Here is a 21,367-nt window from a genome sequence, read left to right on the forward strand (position 1 = left end):
AGGGGAAAGGACGAGTTAATCCTGCTTTTGATCACACCATTTTCTTGTTGAAAGTGCACCCTACCCCACTCAGCTTCTGTAGGGATGAGAGAAGAATTAACTCTTCTCCCAGAGTCCCAATCCAGATCAGGGTCCCCATTAAGTGCTTTTTGTAAAGAAAGTGGCATGGGAAGTCAAAATACCTTACATTGCACCTATTCAGATGATTTGGCCATGAGGAAGAGCCATCACAAGCGATATGAAAGAAAGCTATGTCTCTGATGAAAGCCCTTGCATACCTCCATGTTTTCATCCATCTAAAACGGGTGGGGTTAAAAGTTCTTCTTGGTAATTTTTTGAAAGCAAAATGAACTACAAAAAATGTTAGCCAGCAGCTTAAATATATAAAAACAGCAATGATAACAGTCTGTGCTTTTTATTACCTTCTTTCTGTAACTTACTGCCAACACAATGCCAACCTAGGTCACCAGCCAATATGGTCAGTTGATAACCCAGAAGATAAAAACAGAAACACAATAAAACAACTGAAGTGTTTTTTCTTCTTCCTTACAGCTGTTTTCTAACCAAACAAGCCAGTGGCTTATTGCATAAACAGTGCTGTTTGGCAACATTGTTCTAGTATCTGCTTCAATATTTATAAAAGCAAAGAGTTGGCATTTGCTGCATCTATAAATAACTTCATACATCAAATGAAAGGCTTCAAATATTTGGGGACTATGGTACATTGGAAAATTACTGTAAGAGTGAGGACAGGTAAAGGTTCCCTCACACTGTGTTTTTGAATAGAGATCTTTGTAATATTGCACATTTCAGTAAATGTAAGAAGCCTTTGATTCTCCTAATAGCAATTTATTTGTTTGTTCCATTCAGAATTTTACGATAAACTCCTTTTTAAAAATCATATTTATTGAAAATGAAAAGTGACTGTGGCAAAGAGGCTCAAATTGCCAAGTTCCAAATTGCACTTTGCGCTGTATCTTTTTAAAGGTTTTTATGTTTATTTGTGAAATGCTAACAGTCTGTCAAGACTGGCCCATACGGGCAGGGGTACCTTTACCTTTACCTTTACCTTTAACGTGGAAGCAAACTTGCTTCCTAGATAAAAACAATTACAGCACTTACAAAGGCCATTAATGTACACTGCTATGGAACGATATAAATGACAATATCTATTTCATATTGCATATTCCCAAGAAAGAGGGTTGGTGTGTGTGTGTGTGTGTGATTCTAATCTTGTTCTAAGAGACTAGTTATATAAATCCTGTAACAAACAACAATTTTATAATAATGCAAAGTTTTTACTTCATTAAGAAAGCAGCTTCAAATGCAGTTCCCCCAGCTTTAATAAACTTCACTGAGCAGGGGTGCATTAGACAGTCTCGTTCTTTTGACCAAATCCTTGCAACTAATAGTTTATGTCTGCATGCATCTGGAATGAATTTAACTTCCTAACATACATAATTCCAACAGGCATTGGCAGGTGTCTTTTTCTAAGAGAGTGATTCACAAGATGGTGTGAAGAAAACTGCCAGTACACAACACTTACTTTCTTTGTTTATCAGTCAACCAACAATATCCCATAAGTTAGTGATCTTCAGTTGACCCCTGATTTTAGGACAGCCAGAACAAATTCTAAATGCTACTGGTATCCCATGTTTGGAAAATGGTTTTCAATTTGAGCAGCAGTCTGACATGAATTGCAAATCTGCTTACATAAATGAAATATAAATAGTGTTTATCCTTTACATCTGTACAAGAACAGGACAGAAAGTCCTGCTAATTGAATTAAGACAAAGAGCTGTCCTTTTCATTGCTGAAAGACAAGAGTACATTCAGAAGACTTTAAAGAAATGGTATAGTCTCTCGTATATAAAAATATTAACACTTAAGACAAAAATTAAGAACACAGTGAATAAAAGAAGGTACATTCTTGCCCTTAAGTGAATGCATAGATGAAGACCTAAAGCTAGGCGATTGGTGGTGTTTTCTCCCATGTGGTGATAGCATTCAGACCTTGTGCATTTTAGATAACAATGCCAATGAATTAAGGCACACTGTTGTGGATCCCTTTAGGGTCACCATAATGAACTAATACAGTATTTCCTATTTGTGTTGAACAAAGATCAGCACATGCCCACTGCTAAATAAAGAAACTGCCAGGCTAAGCTATGCAACACTATATTTTCTTCCCACCCCCTCTCCTTGTCCATTAGATTCTGAACTCATTGACCAGTCCTGGTGTAGTAAGGTGTAATAAGGCAAGAATCACCTGGAAACCCCTGTGTTAGGCTGCTAACAATTCCATCTACAATGGACTCCACTGTTTAATCCAACAATTAAAGTTATCATCATGTTAATGACATCAACTTTTCTAGACTACAAGTATACTTTACCTTGCCCAACATCACCACTCTGTACTATCACAAAAAAAACACACAGACAGAAAAGCAAATGTGTTCTGGCCAGCAGGGTCAGCCAAACAGGTAACATGTAAAGCAGTCAAAGACTTCACCTACATCTTGGTCCTACTGTACAAAAGAATGCCGTTTTGAGGCTCAAAACGCTTTTTAATTTCCTCATCTCCATTCTCCTGGGCTGGAAAAGATCAATGTGCCGACACACTGTGGCCATCATTTTGCTGCATCTTCAGCACAAGTTGAAACTCCTGCAACAAGACTCATCAACTGAAGATCCAAGAGGTCAGGATCATACCATCAACTTACACAATAGCCCAGAAAGGGTCTAACTGTAGGAGACCTTGGGAATAATATGTTGATGCTCACTTGTTCTTTTGGAGTTTGCAATTTGTCAACTGAATAAACCCAGCAGAATCTGAGCATAATTAGGGAAATGCAGTTCCACAACTTAATGTTTCGACTTTGTAGCTTGTTCAGTGTGCCAGATACAGAAGATACAGAAGATAACATTTCCTTGTTAGTTTCCCCGCCATTAGGATCCCACCCCCTGCTCCCTGCTACTAAAAAATACATTCCCCCTTTGGAAAGTGTACATCAAATACATTTCTTCCTTTTTTCTTTGCTTCAGCTGCATATTGAACAGGAACATCAATTCACAAATCTCCCAAACATCAATTGAGTAAGTCACTTCCCCTTCCCCATCCAAATTCAGTGTTACTGGTTACCTTCATTATATGCCACTCTCCTTCTCAAACAAGTTTCTTGCAGACAGCACTTCTGAATGCACACATTCAAGAACAACTATGCACTGCTGCAGCTCATCCTTCTGAAAAACAGATCATCTACAGTGTTTTCCTGATAGATGCATCATACATAAGGCTGACATCTGGATTTATTCTGTGCCCCCCCATAACAGCCAGACCATATAAATTTGCGCTTTGTGAATTGTGCCTACTTTTTCTTGTTTTAAAAAATTGGGAGGGGTATAGGGAATATTTACTTTCATGAAATATCTGCAAGAAATATATGCATGCAGTTCCATTCTGTAATCAAACTGTTCAATTATGATCTTTTAGAGTAAGAATACACATAAATCCAAGGCTGTGTTAGCTGGTATTTTTGTTTGTTTTCAGAGCATTATATTGTATATTCTTTTAAACGGAGGTAACAAAAATGTGTCTGCCTTCGTGCATAAACCACCTGGCATGCACTGTGTGGACTTGGAATCAAAGCAGAGGTAAAGCCCAGAAAAGAAAAAAAAAGATTAGGGAGTTATCTCGCTAAGAGAAAGCAGCCAGAGTTCTTTTAAAAAAAACACAAAACCTATACACATACTATATGTTGTCTATTTACATATAACCTAAATGACAGCATCACTGGGATCAGATATAAAGCATTTGGCAGAGCGTTCTCTCTCTCTCTCTCTCTCTCTCTGTAACATAGATATCTTTGACATTTTCAGCCTGGCACACTTGAATACAAACCGTTTTTTTGTTTTGTTTTTAAAAAAGAATTCTAGAAGAATATTGAAAGAAATGTATAAAAGTGTAGTGTTCATGACATAAAATATTACTTTTCTGGGAAAAGAGAAAAGAGTCCTCTAGTTTTCAGTCCTGTTAACTTCTCATGAGGCCACTTTCTTTTTCAATGCAGAGAGCTCTTTGTGAATTTCGCTGAATTTCGGTCTCATTTCAGGATTGTAATCCCAACACCGTTGCATTATTTTATAGATTTCCTCTGGGCACTTCTGAGGTGCTGACATTCGATAGCCTACCATATTAAGAAAGACATGGAAAAAAGATGACTATTGAGAAGTGAAAGGGGGGAAAAAACCCCACAATTAAAAATTCAGTGACCAACCAAACTTCCTCAGAGTTGATTCACGAAGAATATTTGGGTGCTGGATTTGAATACATTTAAAGACTTTTCACACCACACCAGTCTGCAAGACTGGAATATGAATGGCACAAAAACCTGATTGAGACAAATGTTCCATTGTCTGGGCATGTAGATCATTTAGTTGCACCAAATATTGGCTACATGTTCTTAAATCCATCTGGCAAGACCCACAAAATGGAGGATTAATAAAATCAATAGATGGTTTTGTGGCACCTTAAAGACTAAGGGTTGTATTTAATGTAGTGGTTAGTAGTGCTTTGCGCAAGCAAAGTGACTTTTACTTCGGCAGCAAGATTTTCCCTGCCCCCTGTTCATCCCTCAATCTGTTCTAGGTTTCTCTCCAACTTTCTGAAGCAGATTTGGAGATGGTGAAAGTTCTGTTTTGCAAGCGGAAGTCATTCTTCTCACACATTTATTTAGTTGAATACTGCCCTAATGGTGTGCACTGTCATTTCTGAAAACTGGCTCATAAAATACGTATCACCAGGGGTGATGTTGACCCCTCCAACTTGGGGTCAGTTTGCAATTTATATAACAAAACAATCTTATGGTTGGCACATTCCCATTAATTATGAGTTTATTTGGCAGCATTCATGATTATTTGATGTTTGGTACAAATATGAACCTTGCATTTCACTATGAAATATATTTTATGCCTCTCATTCTTTTTTAAGCTTTTATTACAGTGGTACCTTGGTTCTCAAACTTAATCCATTCCGGAAGTCACAAAAATAAAACAAAAAGAGCCGCAAAAACAAAAATGCAAAATAAATAGCAAAAACAGACAGACCTCAGCGCAACACTCAAAATGGAAATGTGGCACTCAAAATGGAAGCGTAACACTCAAAACAGAGCATTTTCGGCTTCCAAAAAAAGTTCAAAACACTTAACTTCTGGGTTTGCAGTGTTTGGGTTCCAAGTTGTTTGAGTACCAAGGCGTTTGAGAACCAAGGTATCACTGTATTAATATGATTCTTATTTTATTATCGTGTAAGTTTATTCTTCCTTCTCTCATGGCTACCATTATTATTAGCTTGATGTCTTGTTTGTTTTTGTTTACTGTAAAATAAGTTTTCTTTAGAAATTCCACCCTAACAAATTTATTATGGCATAAGCTTTTGTGGACTACAGTACACTTCATCAGTGGTATGAAATATTATCCTCAGTTACAGGTATGCATATACAGGACTTTTTTTTGGCGGGGAGTTGGTTAGCGTTAGGCTGTAAATAGTGGGGGTAGAGGGTAGCAGGAAATGAAATGCAGAAAAGTACAATGATAATTACACACTTAACTGTGAACATTTTTAACTTTTAATTTAGTGGTTTCATGTTAAGCCTCCCTTTGAAGTTCCTTTGAACTGGTATGGCCACTTTAAGGTCATCTACAGAGTGTTCTGGGAGGCTAAAATGTTCACCCCCTTGGTTGTTGTGTTTTAATTCTGCCATTTCTGATGTCCAGTTCGTCTTTTGTGTATTGACTGCTCTGCTTATTAGTCTTTAAGGTGCCACAAAAATGTTTTCTGCTTTTCCTGGAACAGACTAACCTGACTACCCCTCTGGATTAAAATTAATGTTTACCTTAGCGTTAATTGCAATTTTGGGTCCTTTTGCTGCTTCTTGGTACAGGTTTTAACTTCTGATATCATTATTTTTACATTGTGAGTGCCTGCCTTTCCCTTGGGGATTTATTCTGAAGTTTTACTGCTTTCACCTGAACAACTCCCAGGAAAGTATGCATAGGACTACAGCCTTAATCATACCTTCACCTTTCCTGATGTTTCCTTATGCTTCCTGCTCTTTCTTTCTTCTAGCTTCAACCATTTCTAATCAGGTTTCTCTCTCCTACCCAATCTCATTCTGAATTTGACTCTTCTTGCACACAGCAAATTGTTTTCTTTCCTCAATCAGCTTACAGCACCTTTTCCCTGCTGCTCAAACATGAAAAATCTTCCTAGGAGGCAGAGTCAATGGTCACTCTAAACTAACTATGACTGGCAAGGCTGGAAGGAACAGGCTGCATGTTCTATTATCTCAAAGATAGGAAACTGCTTCAAAAATCTATGGGCATATTGTGGATTTTTGCAATGCGGATCTCAAGGAAAGGATTAGTAACGTGTTGGTGAGTTCTACCACAAAAGGACGGTTCTTTTAATGAGGCCCAAGAAGTAGCAACTTGATGGAGATAAGGAAGGTGGAACTAGAATTCCCAATGCCTGAGGAACAAGGCCCATGCTGGTAAATGTCCCTCTGCCAAACTAAGCAAGATCCATTTATCCCTTTCATATCAGGTCATATAGACCTTTAATGAAGAAAATGCTAAAGGAGATTTAAATCAGTTATAACTAACTTTATTACAGAGCATTCTGTTCAGGTAGTCTGTGTGCCTTGGGCCAAATTCATACATGCTATTACCATCACGGAAACCACTTCTATCATGATGAAATCCTAGGTCACAGGAGAATGCAACTGAATTCTGGATCCAAATGAACAGAGCCAACTAAATGGGTCCTTCCCACCCTTTCAGGTGAACAATTTGAATTCCACTAAATGTGTGTGTGAATAAGATGTTAAGCCACACATCATTCTATGCTATTCCCACTTTGTATTTTAATTACTTTCCCCTCATTTTTCTGACCTGACCTACACAATATTTGAATGACATTGGCCCAGCTGGAGACATCCCTAAGGGTCCTTTGCCTTCGATTTTATTTAAAGGTATTAAGGAAAAGGACCATGGTCTTGAGGCAACTGAAAATCCAATAAATTTATTGCAACATAGCTTTCTTGAGCCAGCGGCCAGCTCCTCATACATTTCCCATATTGAAACCAGCTCCTGGATAGTTCTCATGGCATAAAGTTTTTAATTATCAGACTTTTAATTATTAGTCACTGGCCACCCATTTCTGCAAAATAGAAATCAAAGACCAAAATAATCAGCTAACACAAAACCTTCTGTAATGTTTCAATAATGTTATTTCTCATGATGATCTGTCCCTACTTGGAAACTTCGTAGTTAGATTGGAATTTCTTCACATCAGAGACCTTTGCCCTGAGTCTGATACATCCAAGGCGCACAAAGCATTAGAAAGAATTCTTAGTCTTCAACGGAATTAATCATAAATGGTGTGACATGCAGCAATTACCTTTCTCCACTTGTTCCCGTGCTTGCTGATTAGTCATTCCTGGGTATGGACAGACACCTAAACTGAAGGTCTCCCAAAGGAAAATTCCATAACTCCACACATCACTTTCAGAAGTGTATCGCCCTACCAGAAAAATAAAAATAGAGAGCGGATAAGCAATAAGCAGGTGGTACAGTAATTCTGCCAATACATGAAATACTTACGTTTGAAGCTGTGGTAAGTTTACAGTAGTTCACAGTTGTGCCAAAATAAAAAACATGGAAATAGATGGCACTAGGGAGCCTGGTCAGTTCCTTTGCATCTATTTTGCAATCTCATTGACTGGGCACATCCTTGCAAATTATGCTTCCCCTTGCCCCCTGTCCCTCTTGGCTTATCAAATCTAGCAAAAGGGGGGGGGGTCCCTGTTTGGGTCCAGAGTATGGTTAACACTTTGCTGCAAGAGGGGTGGGTGGTCCCTGCTGCATTGAAAGAGGCAGTGGTACAACTAGCTCCTAAAGAACCTGGCTCTGGACCCACCCGGATCGCAACAGCTATCAGCCTGTCGCCAATACCCACTTTTTGGGGAAGGTGGTGTCCACAAAATTTAGAAGCTAGAGGACTTAATGTATTGCCATTAATAGCAACTGATCATGCTTACACAAGAAGCACAGCATTTTTTCTCTCTTATTCCATTTTTTTTTAAAAAAAGAGTTATATGAAATATATTTCCAGAACTGGTTTTCTTGGCATTTTGAATAATCTCCGGAGAGGTATATATCCTCAGCACTGCAGAGCAAAGCAGCTAATGTGGTACACACCAGATATTAATTAATTAATTAACTCCTTAATGCCAATATAGGCTTCCAAGGAATTTACAAGTTTAAAAACTAATTACACAGGCATTAAAATATAAACACCCATAATTAAAACACACAGTTAAAGTACACACTAAAACAATCCCATTAAAACATTAAAGTTTAGACCGTAAGTAAAATATGCAGTAAAATGATTCCATTAAAACAACACGATAACTAAGAAGGGGGATCTAGGTTCAGAGATCAGTGAACTGCCAGTTTAAACAGATGTATCGTCAAAAGCCAGCACAATGCCAATAAGGATAGGTCTTCTCGTACTTCAGCAAGGGGTACGTTCCGTAGTGAAAAGGCAAACATCATTCCTCAAGCTTTTAATTATTAGGCTATGCCAAGACTAACCAGGTTTCATTTGTTGAGCTTACTCCAAGCATCCCTGATCATTGACTGTGCTGACTGGGGCTTATGGAAAGTAGTAGCTATGCTACCCCTGCACCAGAGAATCAGCACTTTAATGTTATGTATTATTTTTTTACATTTCTATGCCATCCTTCACCTGAACATCACAGGGCAGTTTACAATATGAAAACACAGAAATACATACCACAGTAACAAACAAAAACAACGCCCCCCTCCCCCGGCAGTTTAAAAGGCCATAGTTTGCTGAATTAGCCATAGGCTTGGGAAAAGAGGAATATTTTTGCCAGGCTCCTAAAGATATGTAACAAAGGCGCCAGGCGAGCCTTTCTGGGGAGAGCATTCTGCAAGCAGGGAGCCACCACAGAAAAGGACCATTTTTGTGTTGTCTCATGGAGGAGGCACATGAAGAAGGGCCTCCAATGAGGCAGGGGAAGAGGAGGTTATTGGTTTGGTTTGTTCTTGTTTTTATTATGTATTTTGGGTTTTAATCTTATATTTTTATGCTGTGACCTGCCCTTAGATCTTCAGATGAAGGGAGGTATAAAAATTTAATAAATAAAAAAAGACAAAAAGATGATTGCAGGTCCAGGTAAGTTTATGTGGGAAGAGGTGGTCCCTGAGGTACTGCGGTCAGGTGTGAAGACCCTCCCAATGACAAGTGAAGGGATCATCATCCATGTGCTCCACAATGAAACCAGCTGATTCATTGAAATCAATCAATTTGCACATCACTACATCAAAATCAAATCAGATACAAGGTGCTACCCACAGTTGTCCCCATAAATCCTATACTGTGATTAAATGATACGCATTTATTTAGGGCCAGCATTCTGAGATGATTTGGGGGTTTCACCATCTCTATAGTGCACCACAGAGCCCCTTATACTTCCATAGCAGACATTATGGCGTCACCTGTATCTTTGAGTCATCTGCCTGCATATGCTATGGGTGCTTCAGAGGAATTTATTTGATTGCCACCTTCATATCTCCGCAGAACAGGATGGGACTGTATTGATTAGAGCCCTGGCTTTAAGTTCAAAGTCTAGACATGAAGCATCCAGCTTCGTTGGAAAACACTATTAGATACCAGCTGTGAAAAGGGCAAAATTCCTGTACACCTATTTTGATTCCCTACAGAACCCTCCATGAGGGAGTCTGCCCATAGCTGTCAACTTTCAGATTTGAAAATAAGGGATCAGCAGCCTCAAAAATAAGGGATCAGCAGCCTCACCTGTCCCAGGGACAGTCTACAGGATATCTAACAATCCAGGATAGCAGCGGGAAGCAGCGGGAAATGGCGCTGGAATAAGGGAATTTCCCACAAAAAAGGGAAAGTTGACAGCTATGAGTTTGCCTTCTAAGTCAGCCAGCTTGTCCTCTTCTTCCACAGCAGCGGTACTTTTGAAACCAGTCACATAAGCAGTGGAAGAGTGGCAAGTGCAGGGAACAACCAAGAGACTACCTATGTAACCAGTGCCAGATTTACGTATAAGCTAAACAAGCTATAGCTTAGGGCCCCACTCTCTTGCGCCCCCCCCCCCCAATTTCACTATTAATATACTTCTTCTTAATTGTATTTCAGTTCAACAATTACTTTGATAAAATACTTGTTTTGTTATGTGCAAATGGCTTTAGATACCTATTAGGTCCATAAATTACCATATAGCATATATTCAACACACAAAAAAGTGACAATTTGTTGTTGACAACAGACAGCTGGACATATAAAGGGCCCCATAACCTTCAGTAGTTTAGTGCCTCATCAAACCTAAATCCGGCCCTGTATGTAACATGAGTAGTAGATGCAAGATTTTTCCACCAGGAGCACTTCAATCTTACCCATGGCTGCTCCAAGGGCAATGTACTTGTGTTGTTCATGGAACCAACTACACTTTGTTGTGTGATGTTTTGTTTGGCCTTGGGGCGGGGGGCGCGTGTCTGAAAAAGCAAGTTCACATGTCCTTAAAGATTCTTGATGCTGGGAACCTCATCTTCTCTTTCACAAATTGTAAGTACCTCACAGGTTGACGTATGATCGCAACTAGGAATGTTCATCAGGTTTTGAACTCTTTCCAAATGAGGAGGGGGAGTGGTTTTTCAGAATTTACAAGGCATAACTGGATCCGATTTCCTGCTGAAAAATGTTGGAGGGTATGCAATCTTTTCTACTTTAGAGTTTTAAAATCTCCCTTGTCACCCCTGCCTCTAAGTACTGAAGTTTTTTTCCAGTGGCACACTATTTCCAGCTGCTAAATATTTAATATTTTAAAGACGAGGTAAGTTGCTCATTACCAGCCTAAATGAAATACATATAAATGTTACTGACAGCTGTTCTGACCTCAGAAAGTTCTGTTTGCATTTAAAACTAAATATCATTTCATGCTGTTTTAAATTAGGCTACCAGGTTGATAAAGAGCAATTATGGACATTCGCTGTGCTGCTGGTAGTGTGATTGTTCTTGTAAGTCTGCATATATTCTCCTTTTAAAGCTTGGCATCTACTAATTTAACACCTTCCATTAAAAACATTTGGGGACACTAGTTATAAGTAATACATTTCTTAGGTAAGTGTTAGTTATCTGGACTCAATTACCTTTCTCAGCAAGGCCCCCAAGGCATGGCAATAATATACTTGCGTGGTATGCATTAGTGACATAGAAAATTGATAAAGCTATGCTAGAACCATGAGAATATACAGTGGTACCTTGGGTTAAGTACTTAATTCGTTCTGGAGGTCTGTTCTTAACCTGAAACTGTTCTTAACCTAAAACACCACTTTAGCTAATGGGGCCTCCTGCTGCCGCCGCGCTGCCGGAGCACAATTTCTGTTCTCATCCTGAAGCAAAGTTCTTAACCCGAGATACTATTTCTGGGTTAGCGGAGTCTGTAACCTGAAGTGTATGTAACCCGAAGCGTATGTAACCTGAGGTACCACTGTAATGAACAAAGTTATACAAATGTTCCGAGAAAACTAAGACTCACAAAAGCACTTTAGTTTGTACCAGGGATATACTATTGTTTAGAACATCTCAAAAACAACTCTAAGTATTTGGGGTCCATGGCTTCAGCTTTGAAATCCCTCAAAATGCAACATCATGTAAATGCTAATCCCTACATTTAATACTTTGAACTGCTTCCCAACGTACAGTTTTACTCCAAGTATTGCTCCTGCAATGTGAGTAAAAACATAACATTGGAAATGTGTTACACATAGTTATAACTTGCAAAGAAATGTGTATTTAAATCATTCCCAAATTAGATTTTATGAAAGCACACTTGAAAGTGCACACTTGTAAAAACTGTAAAGGCATTTAATGTAGAAAAATGGATCTGAGTTCCCTGAACTCTTAACCATAGTTAAGAAATTAGGATTGTCCCATTGACTTATACACACTTTGAAGACTTATGAATTCTCTTCCTTCCTTCCCCATTCAGAATTAACCAGCTTCAAATCCTTATTTCAAAGTCTGGTTTAAGGTTTGCCATGGTTTAACACTAACTTCAGTGCAAATACACCTAGGGATAGCATACAAAACTGAATAGGAGAGCGCCTAATATTGCCCCCTGCCCTGCTTCATCATGAAACTACACACTTCCAAAGCACAATCTATTTCAGGTTGAAGTAAGGGATGTGCGTGTATCCCTAGACATAACTCAATACCATGGTTAACACTGAAATGCAAATTGCTCACAGTACAGAATATTTTGTCTGTACACAGTAAAATTCAAATGTCTCTTTTGGTCTATGAGCGTGGATAAGAAAATGCATATTTCTTGTTGTGATAGAGACTCTTTGCCCTTGACAACTGTCTGACAGGTTCAATGGGCACAGCTTTCTATGGCACAGAGAGACACCAACATTTAACTTTGTTGTTTCTTAAAATCTAAACTCTTTCTCTCCAAAAAGAAAATTGAGTTCTCCTACAAGTTTAATGGAAAGCAACTAAATGGTACAAACTTGTTCCTATGCAGAGGAACACTCTAAAATAAACCATTATTTGGTAACTATTAATCAGTTCTTTATTACCCCATTCACAATACTAAGCACACATGCTGTTTCTTCTTTTCCTACTTATTAAGAGTGCCCTATTCCTCCATTCTCACTAAGAGCACTTTGGCTTATTCTATTTTTGTGACCAACTGATCTCGTTATAGGCAATTTTCCTCTTTATAAATAGTGCCTTTATTTATTTTGAAAAAAAACAACAGCAGGAAGGTCCATAACAGTGCTGCATAAGTAACTCTAAAAGGTTTTTGTGGGGGGCGATTTCGGTTTCTTTCATCTCCTATGACAATTCATGAACTGCTAACACAAGGAGTAAGGTAAAGGTAAAGGGACCCCTGACCATTAGGTCCAGTTGCGGACGACTCTGGGGTTGCGGCACTCATCTCGCTTTATTAGCTGAAGGAGCCAAAGTACAGCTGCCGGGTCATGTGGCCAGCATGACTAAGCCGCTTCTGGCGAACCAGAGCAGCACACGGAAACACCGTTTACTTTCCCGCCGGAGCGGTACCTATTTAACTACTTGCACTTTCATGTGCTTTCGAACTGCTAGGTTGGCAGGAGCAGGGACCGAGCAACGGGAGCTCACCCCGTCGCGGGGATTTGAACCGCTGACCTTCTGATCGGCAAGTCCAAGGCTCTGTGGTTTAACCCACAGTGCCACCTGCGTAGTAGGTTCCAGAATAAAAGTCTGAAAAATCCATTGCTAATTTCCTACTCATTTCTATTTACTTTTATTCTACGTATGTTCTCATTTAGTTAAAGTTTATCTAATCAGGATAAATTACAAGGAAATCTACTACAAAGCTCTAGCCACAAAGCCATAGTGTTATGGCTATACCTGCATTTAATCAGTTTATTTAAAAGATAAATATACCCTATTTTTCAGTTGATAATCTCCTAGAGCTGCTAATGTTAAAATGTTGATTTATTTTTTTAAAAATGCAATAGTATCACATAAAAACAGAACAGTAATCAAAGATAAAACTATACATGGTATCTACATCAAAGATTTGAACACACCCACCAAACATCTAGGGTCCAAACAAATATAAAATACATCAGAGTCAGTCTCTGCTGAGAAAGCCTGGGGATAGCATTTTATAGTCAGGGTATAACAACTGAAAAGGCCCTATTGTGCTCCTAAACTGCTTCACCTCCAAAGATAAACTACAGAAGGCCCTCGGAGGCAGATTATAGTAGCCAAGGAGGCTTGTGTGGAAGCAGCTCGTATGGAAGTTTAAAATATGGTAATTATTAGAGATGTTTAATTATTTTGATGAAGCATTCCTTTAAGGGAAAGAGTTGATATCTAATTGCAGTGGAGTAGTGGTGTGTGTGTGTGTGCGTGCGCAAGGGGGCATAGTCCGGGGGCATTTTTTGAGGGGGTGCAACCAGGCAACCCCACGATAGGCTCCCTCACTGAGGGAAGCAGTGCCCGGGCCCAGCCTTTGGGAATGGGGTAGCAGGGGCTCCTTCTCCTTAGGGCCGCCCTTGGGTTGGCCAAGAGGGAGGGGAGGGTACCGTCGTCAGCTGGCTGCAGCTCCACTCGTAAACCAGGTCTGACCCGGACACTTCACTGCCCCTCTCCTCTGCTGGGCTCCGGTGCTTGAGTGCACCCACAGGTGTGCCCTGCCCCCCAGTGTGGTCCCCGCCCTGGGCAGCGACAGGAGACATGGTTTAATTGTGGTGTCCTAGTTTTTGAGAGAAAGAGAAATCTTAAAATATCTTCTTGCAAATATTTGTACATCTCCTTTATATTTTCAGACACCACACAGCATATTTTGGACCAAAACTATTAGCAACAGTATTCCCTTACCATAGTTTAAAGCCTCTGGAGCAGTCCATTTGATGGGAATCTGTTTTAATCCTGAAGATGAATATACTCCATCATCTTCTTGACGAGACATTCCAAAGTCGCTAATTTTCAGGACATTGTTTTCGCCTACAAGGCAGTTCCTTGCAGCAAGGTCCCTGTGTGGAAAAAGATGCAGCCTTTATAAATACAATGCAAAACGATAGCGTACTTTTATATTCAAAACCTAAATCTGCTTGTGCAAGAATGTTTCCTCCCATCCCTTCTGTTCTGGGGAAAAACTTCATCCACCACTGGGAATGTAAGATCACAAAGCATAATGGCTCCTGGAAAATAAAATATTTTTACTGAAATAGTAAAATAAGTGCATGCAAGGCAACAGAACACTGTGACCATGTTGCCCTTGAGGGTTATTATTTCCAGCAGAGTGCAGGCCAGTAAATGAGATTTGATGTGGGAAGATAGCATAGCTTGAAGTCAAAGTCTTGTTCTTGGAACTGCCAAGAGTAGAGAAGAGGCAGGGGAATCATATATGATTTAGGCTCACACATGCTCCCCATCATACCAACTGATTGCCAATGAGAAACAAACACCAAAGCCCAACCTTCCCCTGCAATAGTCCCAATGTAGCTTCTGATTTAAAGATGGTGTCCTTAGCTTCTCCTTAAGTTTTTACGGGTTTTGGTAAAGGCTAGAGCCATGGAAAGAACAAAAATTAACCATTTATTAGCAAATAGCTCACAAAGTATTTTAAATAAATTTGTTTCAACAAATAACACTTGTCAGTTCAAGTCCATTCAAAAATATACCAAGTTGAGTCTATATAAATTGATGGATTTCCTTCTCAGTCGTTTGACCCCCACAACAATTCTTAGGTGGTACCTTAGGCTGAGAGGTAGTGACTGGGTTCAAGGTAATCCAATGAGCTTCACAGCTGCATAGAGAATTGAACCCAGACCTGCTGGTTTAACAGCAGGATGGAAACACAGGGAGAACATAACCCATATCTCCAAGTGAAACAAACAGACATGACTTGGCTCAATTCAATGGGCTTGTCTATTTGCAAGAGCAGGAAATTCAATAACAATCACAATACTGACACCAAACTCAAGGTTACAATTCTGCACCTTGCTATTCACACATGAATTGCATTTCACCTTCTTCCAGGAGCTGAAAGACTTGTTTCTTCTTCCGTTATAATAACAACCAGTGCTATTTTTTGAGAAAAAGAGGTGGTGGAACTCACCATGAATGCCTCTCGTTCTCTTATAATGGTAAGGGCATCTACCTGAGAGCTGCCAGAACTGAGTTCCAGTGAGTTCTGGCTGGAAAAAAGCCCTGATCACAACCCTGCTCTTTAGTGATAGAACATTGGCACAAGGTCACCCAGCGAGCTTCATGGCTGACTAGGGGTATAATTTTTTTTATTTTTTTTTACTTTGATACCTGTTTTTCTAACTTATAAGATCTCTCTATGAGCCAATTAGAGTGACAAATAAGAGGAAACTCTACACTCTGATGTATATTATAGTTGTAATTTTAGTGGCAGCATATAATATATACGTGTGTGAAATTTCTCTGTAAATTTATTACTCTAGTCTGCCATCACCCTTAGGTCATCTCTATAAGCAGCGTAGACCTTTACCAAGGTCTGCTTTATTTTAGTTTTTCTTTGTGTGAGCATACTTAACTCTTCACATGTTCATGCAAATAACTGATAGCTGAATGTGTGACAGAAGAGAGAGAAAACAAATAGAACGTTGTGGCACTTAGCAGCACCATTATTTAGTTAATTATTTCTAAAATGTGTATTTTGTCTTTTGGTGGCCAATTGGCATTCCCAGGGAGCCTTACAAAAGAGTAAGAAGAAACATATTGCAAAATAAATAAAACCTCACAGGATAAAAACCCAATCTAGTGAAAACTTGCAACAGCTTAAAAGAATTAAAAACTTGCTCCTTGGATTTGTGGCCAGGTCTGCAGTAGAAGTATTTTCACATCAGAGCCTCACGAGCTCAAATCCTTTATCATTTCAAGGCTGCTCTCACAGTTTCAAATGCCTTTGAGGACTGTGCTAGTGAAAAGGGAACTAAAATTTAAAAATGAAGGCAAAAAGGCTCAGTATAAAGCCATCCTGCAACAGCGAGACTCTTTTCGGCCCACTCTTAAAGGTATTATAAAAGAGCTTATATTTCCATTTGTTTATGAGCACAGCTGTCCAAAGGAAAAAATAACATTAAACTATTTTGAACACAGGCATTTAATGTAGAGAATTACAGTTGTAGCATTAGTAGTCATTCCTGAGAAAAGGATTTATGAAGAGTTTGTCATTTGCTTTTAGCACAGACAGATAATTTGCTAGCAGGCAGGTTGCTATGCATAAGCAATGAATTGTGTCTTTGAGGATTATTAAGATTTCTTTAAGGATTATTAAGATTATAAATTATACAGGCTTTTAAATGGAATGTTATTTATATGCAAGCTGGGTACAAGCCACAGACCTATTTCTGTTGTGCTTTCTTGGGTGTAAAACTGATGTTGTTCTACTGAAAGGCAATAAGAGTCATACTGGTTTAAGTATTGGCACGAAATTACCATCAGGGCAACAGATATGCACATTTTGAATAAATGAATTATTGAACATTAGAATGCAATATCGTGGTTACTACGGATTTGCAAATCACTCACTCAAAGGAAGACTTCTTGACAAACCCAACAACCAGAAAAAGCAGACACAAGAATGTGAAAATTGCAGTCTCTGTGCAAAGTCACCATGCATGCATGACAATACCCATACTGAGTGACTGCCCCTCTCAAATGACTGTATAATGTGTATACAAGTTCCAGTTCAAGGAGGGATGATGGGCATTAGAGAATCTATACCATCCAAGGCAAGTTCTCAAGCACTGTCAGTGGTATTAACCTCTTTGGGCAAAAGTAGGACATGCCGGATAGGGATGCGGGTGGCGCTGTGGGTTAAACCATAGAGCCTAGGACTTGCCGATCAGAAGGTCGGCGGTTCGAATCTCCGCGACAGGGTGAGCTCCCGTTGCTTGGTCCCTGCTCCTGCCAACCTAGCAGTTCGAAAGCATGTCAAAGTGCAAGTAGATAAATAGGTACCGCTCCGGCGGGAAAGTAAACGGTGTTTCCGTGCGCTGCTCTGGTTCGCCAGAAGCTGTACACCGGCTCCCTCGGCCAATAAAGCGAGATGAGCGCCGCAACCCCAGAGTCGGCCACGACTGGACCTAATGGTCAGGGGTCCTTTTACCTTTTAGGACATGCCGGCAGTAATAGCAACTGGTTGCATCATGGGCTGTGAATCTGCATGGATGCTCACATTGCCTGGACTGGGACATATTGAGGCAGGAAGTATATTTTTCCGTGGTCAATTTCCACAGTTCTCAGGATAGTTTTTTTTTTTTGGGGGGGGGGACCACACACTCTGAGAACTGTAGCTTTGTGAAGGGGATTGGGCTCTCTCAACAGCTCTCAGCACCTTTAACAAGTTACAATTCCCAAAATTTCTGGGGAGACGCTATGGAGTGTTTAAGTGGCATAAGAGGGTTTAAAATGTCTGGATGTGGCCCCAGTCTGGTGCAGTGGTTAGAGTGTTGGACTAAGACTGGGGAGACATAGGTTCAAATTCCTGCTCAACTATGCAGCTCTCTCAGTCTCAGCTAACCTCACAGGGTTGTTGTGAGGTTAAAATCATAGAACTGTAGAGTTGGAAGAGTCCTGGGGTGTCATTGAATCCAACACCTTGCAACGTAGGAATCTTTCTGCCCAATGCGGGACTCGAATCCACAATTGTGAGATCAAGCGTCTCATGCTCTATGGACTGAGTTATGTGGGGGACAGAGAACTGTGAATGTCACACTGAACTCCTTAAGAGAAGACAGACTAAAAATGTAGCCAAATAAATCAATTTTTTATGATTAATAGATAATGCAGTTAGACTAATAATGTCAGTAAAGTATTCAAAAATATATTCTTATACATTGGCAGACCTGTTAAGAATGAGGCAGTCGCTTGGGAAAATATATCCTAGCAGTTATTTTCAAGTTGTTTTGATGGATTTTGTATCATTCCCATTTCAATCTATAATGTGATTTTCTTTGTTTTTACACACAAACACACACGGTGTGATATCACTGCTGACTTTACAATAAATTTCTTCTGCCCTTATGATTGTTTCAATGTGCTGGATCGAAACATGAGACTATGTTATGAATAAAGACCTTTTTCCTATAATTCATTTATGTCTCGAAACAAAGGTCTGCAATTCAATTTCTTTTCTGTCTCAACATATTTCTTTTCTGCAGTTTAAAAAACATGCCTTAGCTTTGTCCAATTTCAATAATTCAGCACTGTGTTTGATAAGATTTTATTTTTAGCTGTATTATATGAAGATCCAATCTCAGATATGGCATATTTCCTTCCCTGTGGTGATGCAAGCTGAGGACTTTGTTTACCTGGCAAGTTCATAACCAGACAGTCCTTGATTCTAAAGTCTTGAATACTCATTAGCACTTATTTCATGTTTAGGTTCATGATCCATGTCTGCTATTCATGAAATGTTGCTTCATATGCCAAACCGCTGATGATGCATACTGATCTGAGAAGACCACTTGATTAAGTACTCTTAGCAATAAGTTCATTATATAACTTCCTACATGCAAAATGTGTGTGTGTGGGGGGGGGGTTTGTTTGTCATCCTTTTTGTGAAAATCTCCGAACGATATTCTGAGCAATCTTTTCTCTGTATAGCATTTCTGGTCAAACCAAGGGGAGCGATTAGACGGGGTAAAGATGCAGGCTTGGCTATTGTTCCACACAAGTCTATTACTTGGAAGTAAGCTGCTATTACTACCTTAATAGAATGTGGGTTAGTAAGGGTTGCTCTCAAATGTAACATTTTGTCAAGAGTCCAGGAATTTGGCAATCAGCCCTTCGAATTGTGGGGACCATCTAATCCTTTTCAGAATACTATGAGAAGCCTGATCTGAGTTACCAGGCTTCAAGGTCTTTTTTGCTGGGTCGCATTGTATAGTCAGAAGTAAGGGCGAGTGGTCACTTTCTGTACCGAGTCCAATAGAAAAAAAGTTAATATCAGAGTGTAGATTTAGAGAAAAGGATACAATAATCAACTACACTATGACCCCTTGACGAGATAAACGTGAATTTATCGTCACCAGGAAAGTTTTCAGTCCGTTTAAGATAACTGTTTTATGGGCCATACAAAATTCCATAGGTTTTAACCCTGCTCTGTTAGTTAATCTAGCCTTAGAGGAGCAGGGAACAGACAGTGGGGTAGGTATTCTATCTATTCCTTCAAAGCCCAGTTGGGATACAGTATTTTGGTTGTTGGCCCCAATTCATGCATTTAAATCACCCAAAATAATAAATTGGGCAGGTGGAATTTTTTGGATACAGTGAACATATCATCTGACAACATGTCCCAATTAGCAGTTAGAATTTCGTGCATTAAGTACTCCAGTGCTAGAAGCTCCATACAATAAGAAATGAGATATTCAAATTATAAACTACCACTTTTTTTGATAGGCAAAAGTGGTGCCAGTTGGTAATACTTTATTATAATCTATTATACAACCCACTTTGTGGTGGTTCTGGTCCTATTTGGATGGACATTTTCAGAGGACGATGCTTGGGGAATGTTCTTCAGCTCCTTGGAGTCTTCAATGCAGGGTTCTTCAAGGTTCTGTTTTGCCGCCTATGATGTTTAACATCTACATGAAATGACTGAGTGGGGTTATCCAGAGGTTTGGAGTATGTTGTCAGCAATATGCTGATGACACACAGCTCTGCTTGTCCTTTACACCTGCAGGTGGACCATTGTCTTGCCTCGGTAATGGACTTGATGAGAGCCAACAAACTGAAACTTAATCCAGATAAAACCTGAGGCACTGTTAGTGGGTGGTTCCCTAGACTGGATGGCTAGGAGATTGTCTGCTCTTGATGGGGTTACACTTCATCTGAAGGGGCAGGTGCACAGCTCAGGGATACTTCTGGATCCATTGAATAGACAGCAGTAGTTAGGCTATCCCTGTTCTGATAGGGGTGGAAGGCAGTCTGCACCACTGAGGTCACTTGAGCCTCCAGAGAAAGCAAAGCATTTGGCAGCAATGTCGTTCACCGGGACAAGATGGTTTGAGTTTGTTATACAGATTCTGGCCGGACTACACTGGCGGCCAATTAGTTTCCAGGTCCAATTCAAAGTGCTGTTTTTGACATATACAGCCTGGAACAGCTTAGGACTGCAACGCCTCCTTGATCATCCTCGGAGCCCCCTCTTCGTGTGCCTCCTCCCTGAGAGGTCCAGAGGGTGGCAACACAAAAATGGGCCTTTTCTGCAGTGGCTCCCCACTTGTAGAATGCTCTCCCCAGGGAGCCTCATCTAGCATCTTCCTTACATAACTATAGGCACCAGGCAAAAATATTTTTCTGCTCCCAAGCCTTTGGCTAATTAAGCAAGTTACGGACTTTTAAACTGTGAAGGAGGTTATTGTTTTTGCTTGTTATTATGGTATGGTTTTGTTTTTTTAAAAAATTGTATACCACCCTGTGATCTTCAGATGAAGGGCAGTAGAGAAATGTAATAAATCGTCATCGTCATCATCTGAGGGCACGACATTGTGTAATGAGAGAGTAAAATGATTCTTTTCTCCCTATTCCTATGTACAAGACAGCCCTTTATGCCAAGGTTCAAAATTTTGTGCTCAGTCTTTTGTTTTGTTCCCAAGTAAACTGAAAAATCAGGGACGCAGGTGGCGCTGTGGGTTAAAGCCTCAGCGCCTAGGGCTTGCCGATCGAAAGGTCGGCGGTTCGAATCCCTGCGGCGGGGTGCGCTCCCGCTGC

At 39.9% G+C, this 21,367-nt stretch overlaps 1 protein-coding gene across 2 annotated transcripts in view; it reads right to left on the reverse strand.

Moving 5' to 3' along the window:
• Nucleotides 1-1,325: 1,325 nt before the first annotated feature.
• The window catches only part of FER (FER tyrosine kinase), a 165,065-nt gene continuing 145,023 nt past the window's right edge, over nucleotides 1,326-21,367 (reverse strand). For both annotated transcript variants that reach the window (XM_079995439.1, XM_079995438.1), the window contains exons 18-20: nucleotides 14,495-14,649; nucleotides 7,460-7,582; nucleotides 1,326-4,187 (exon numbers count right to left, since the gene is read on the reverse strand). In XM_079995439.1, the coding sequence (XP_079851565.1) occupies nucleotides 4,042-4,187; nucleotides 7,460-7,582; nucleotides 14,495-14,649 (424 nt within the window). In that variant the 3' untranslated portion in view covers nucleotides 1,326-4,041. The remainder of the gene's footprint in view (nucleotides 4,188-7,459; nucleotides 7,583-14,494; nucleotides 14,650-21,367) is intronic.

Source organism: Podarcis cretensis, assembly GCF_951804945.1.
Source record: "Podarcis cretensis genome assembly, chromosome: 11".
Lineage (NCBI taxonomy): Eukaryota > Metazoa > Chordata > Lepidosauria > Squamata > Lacertidae > Podarcis > Podarcis cretensis.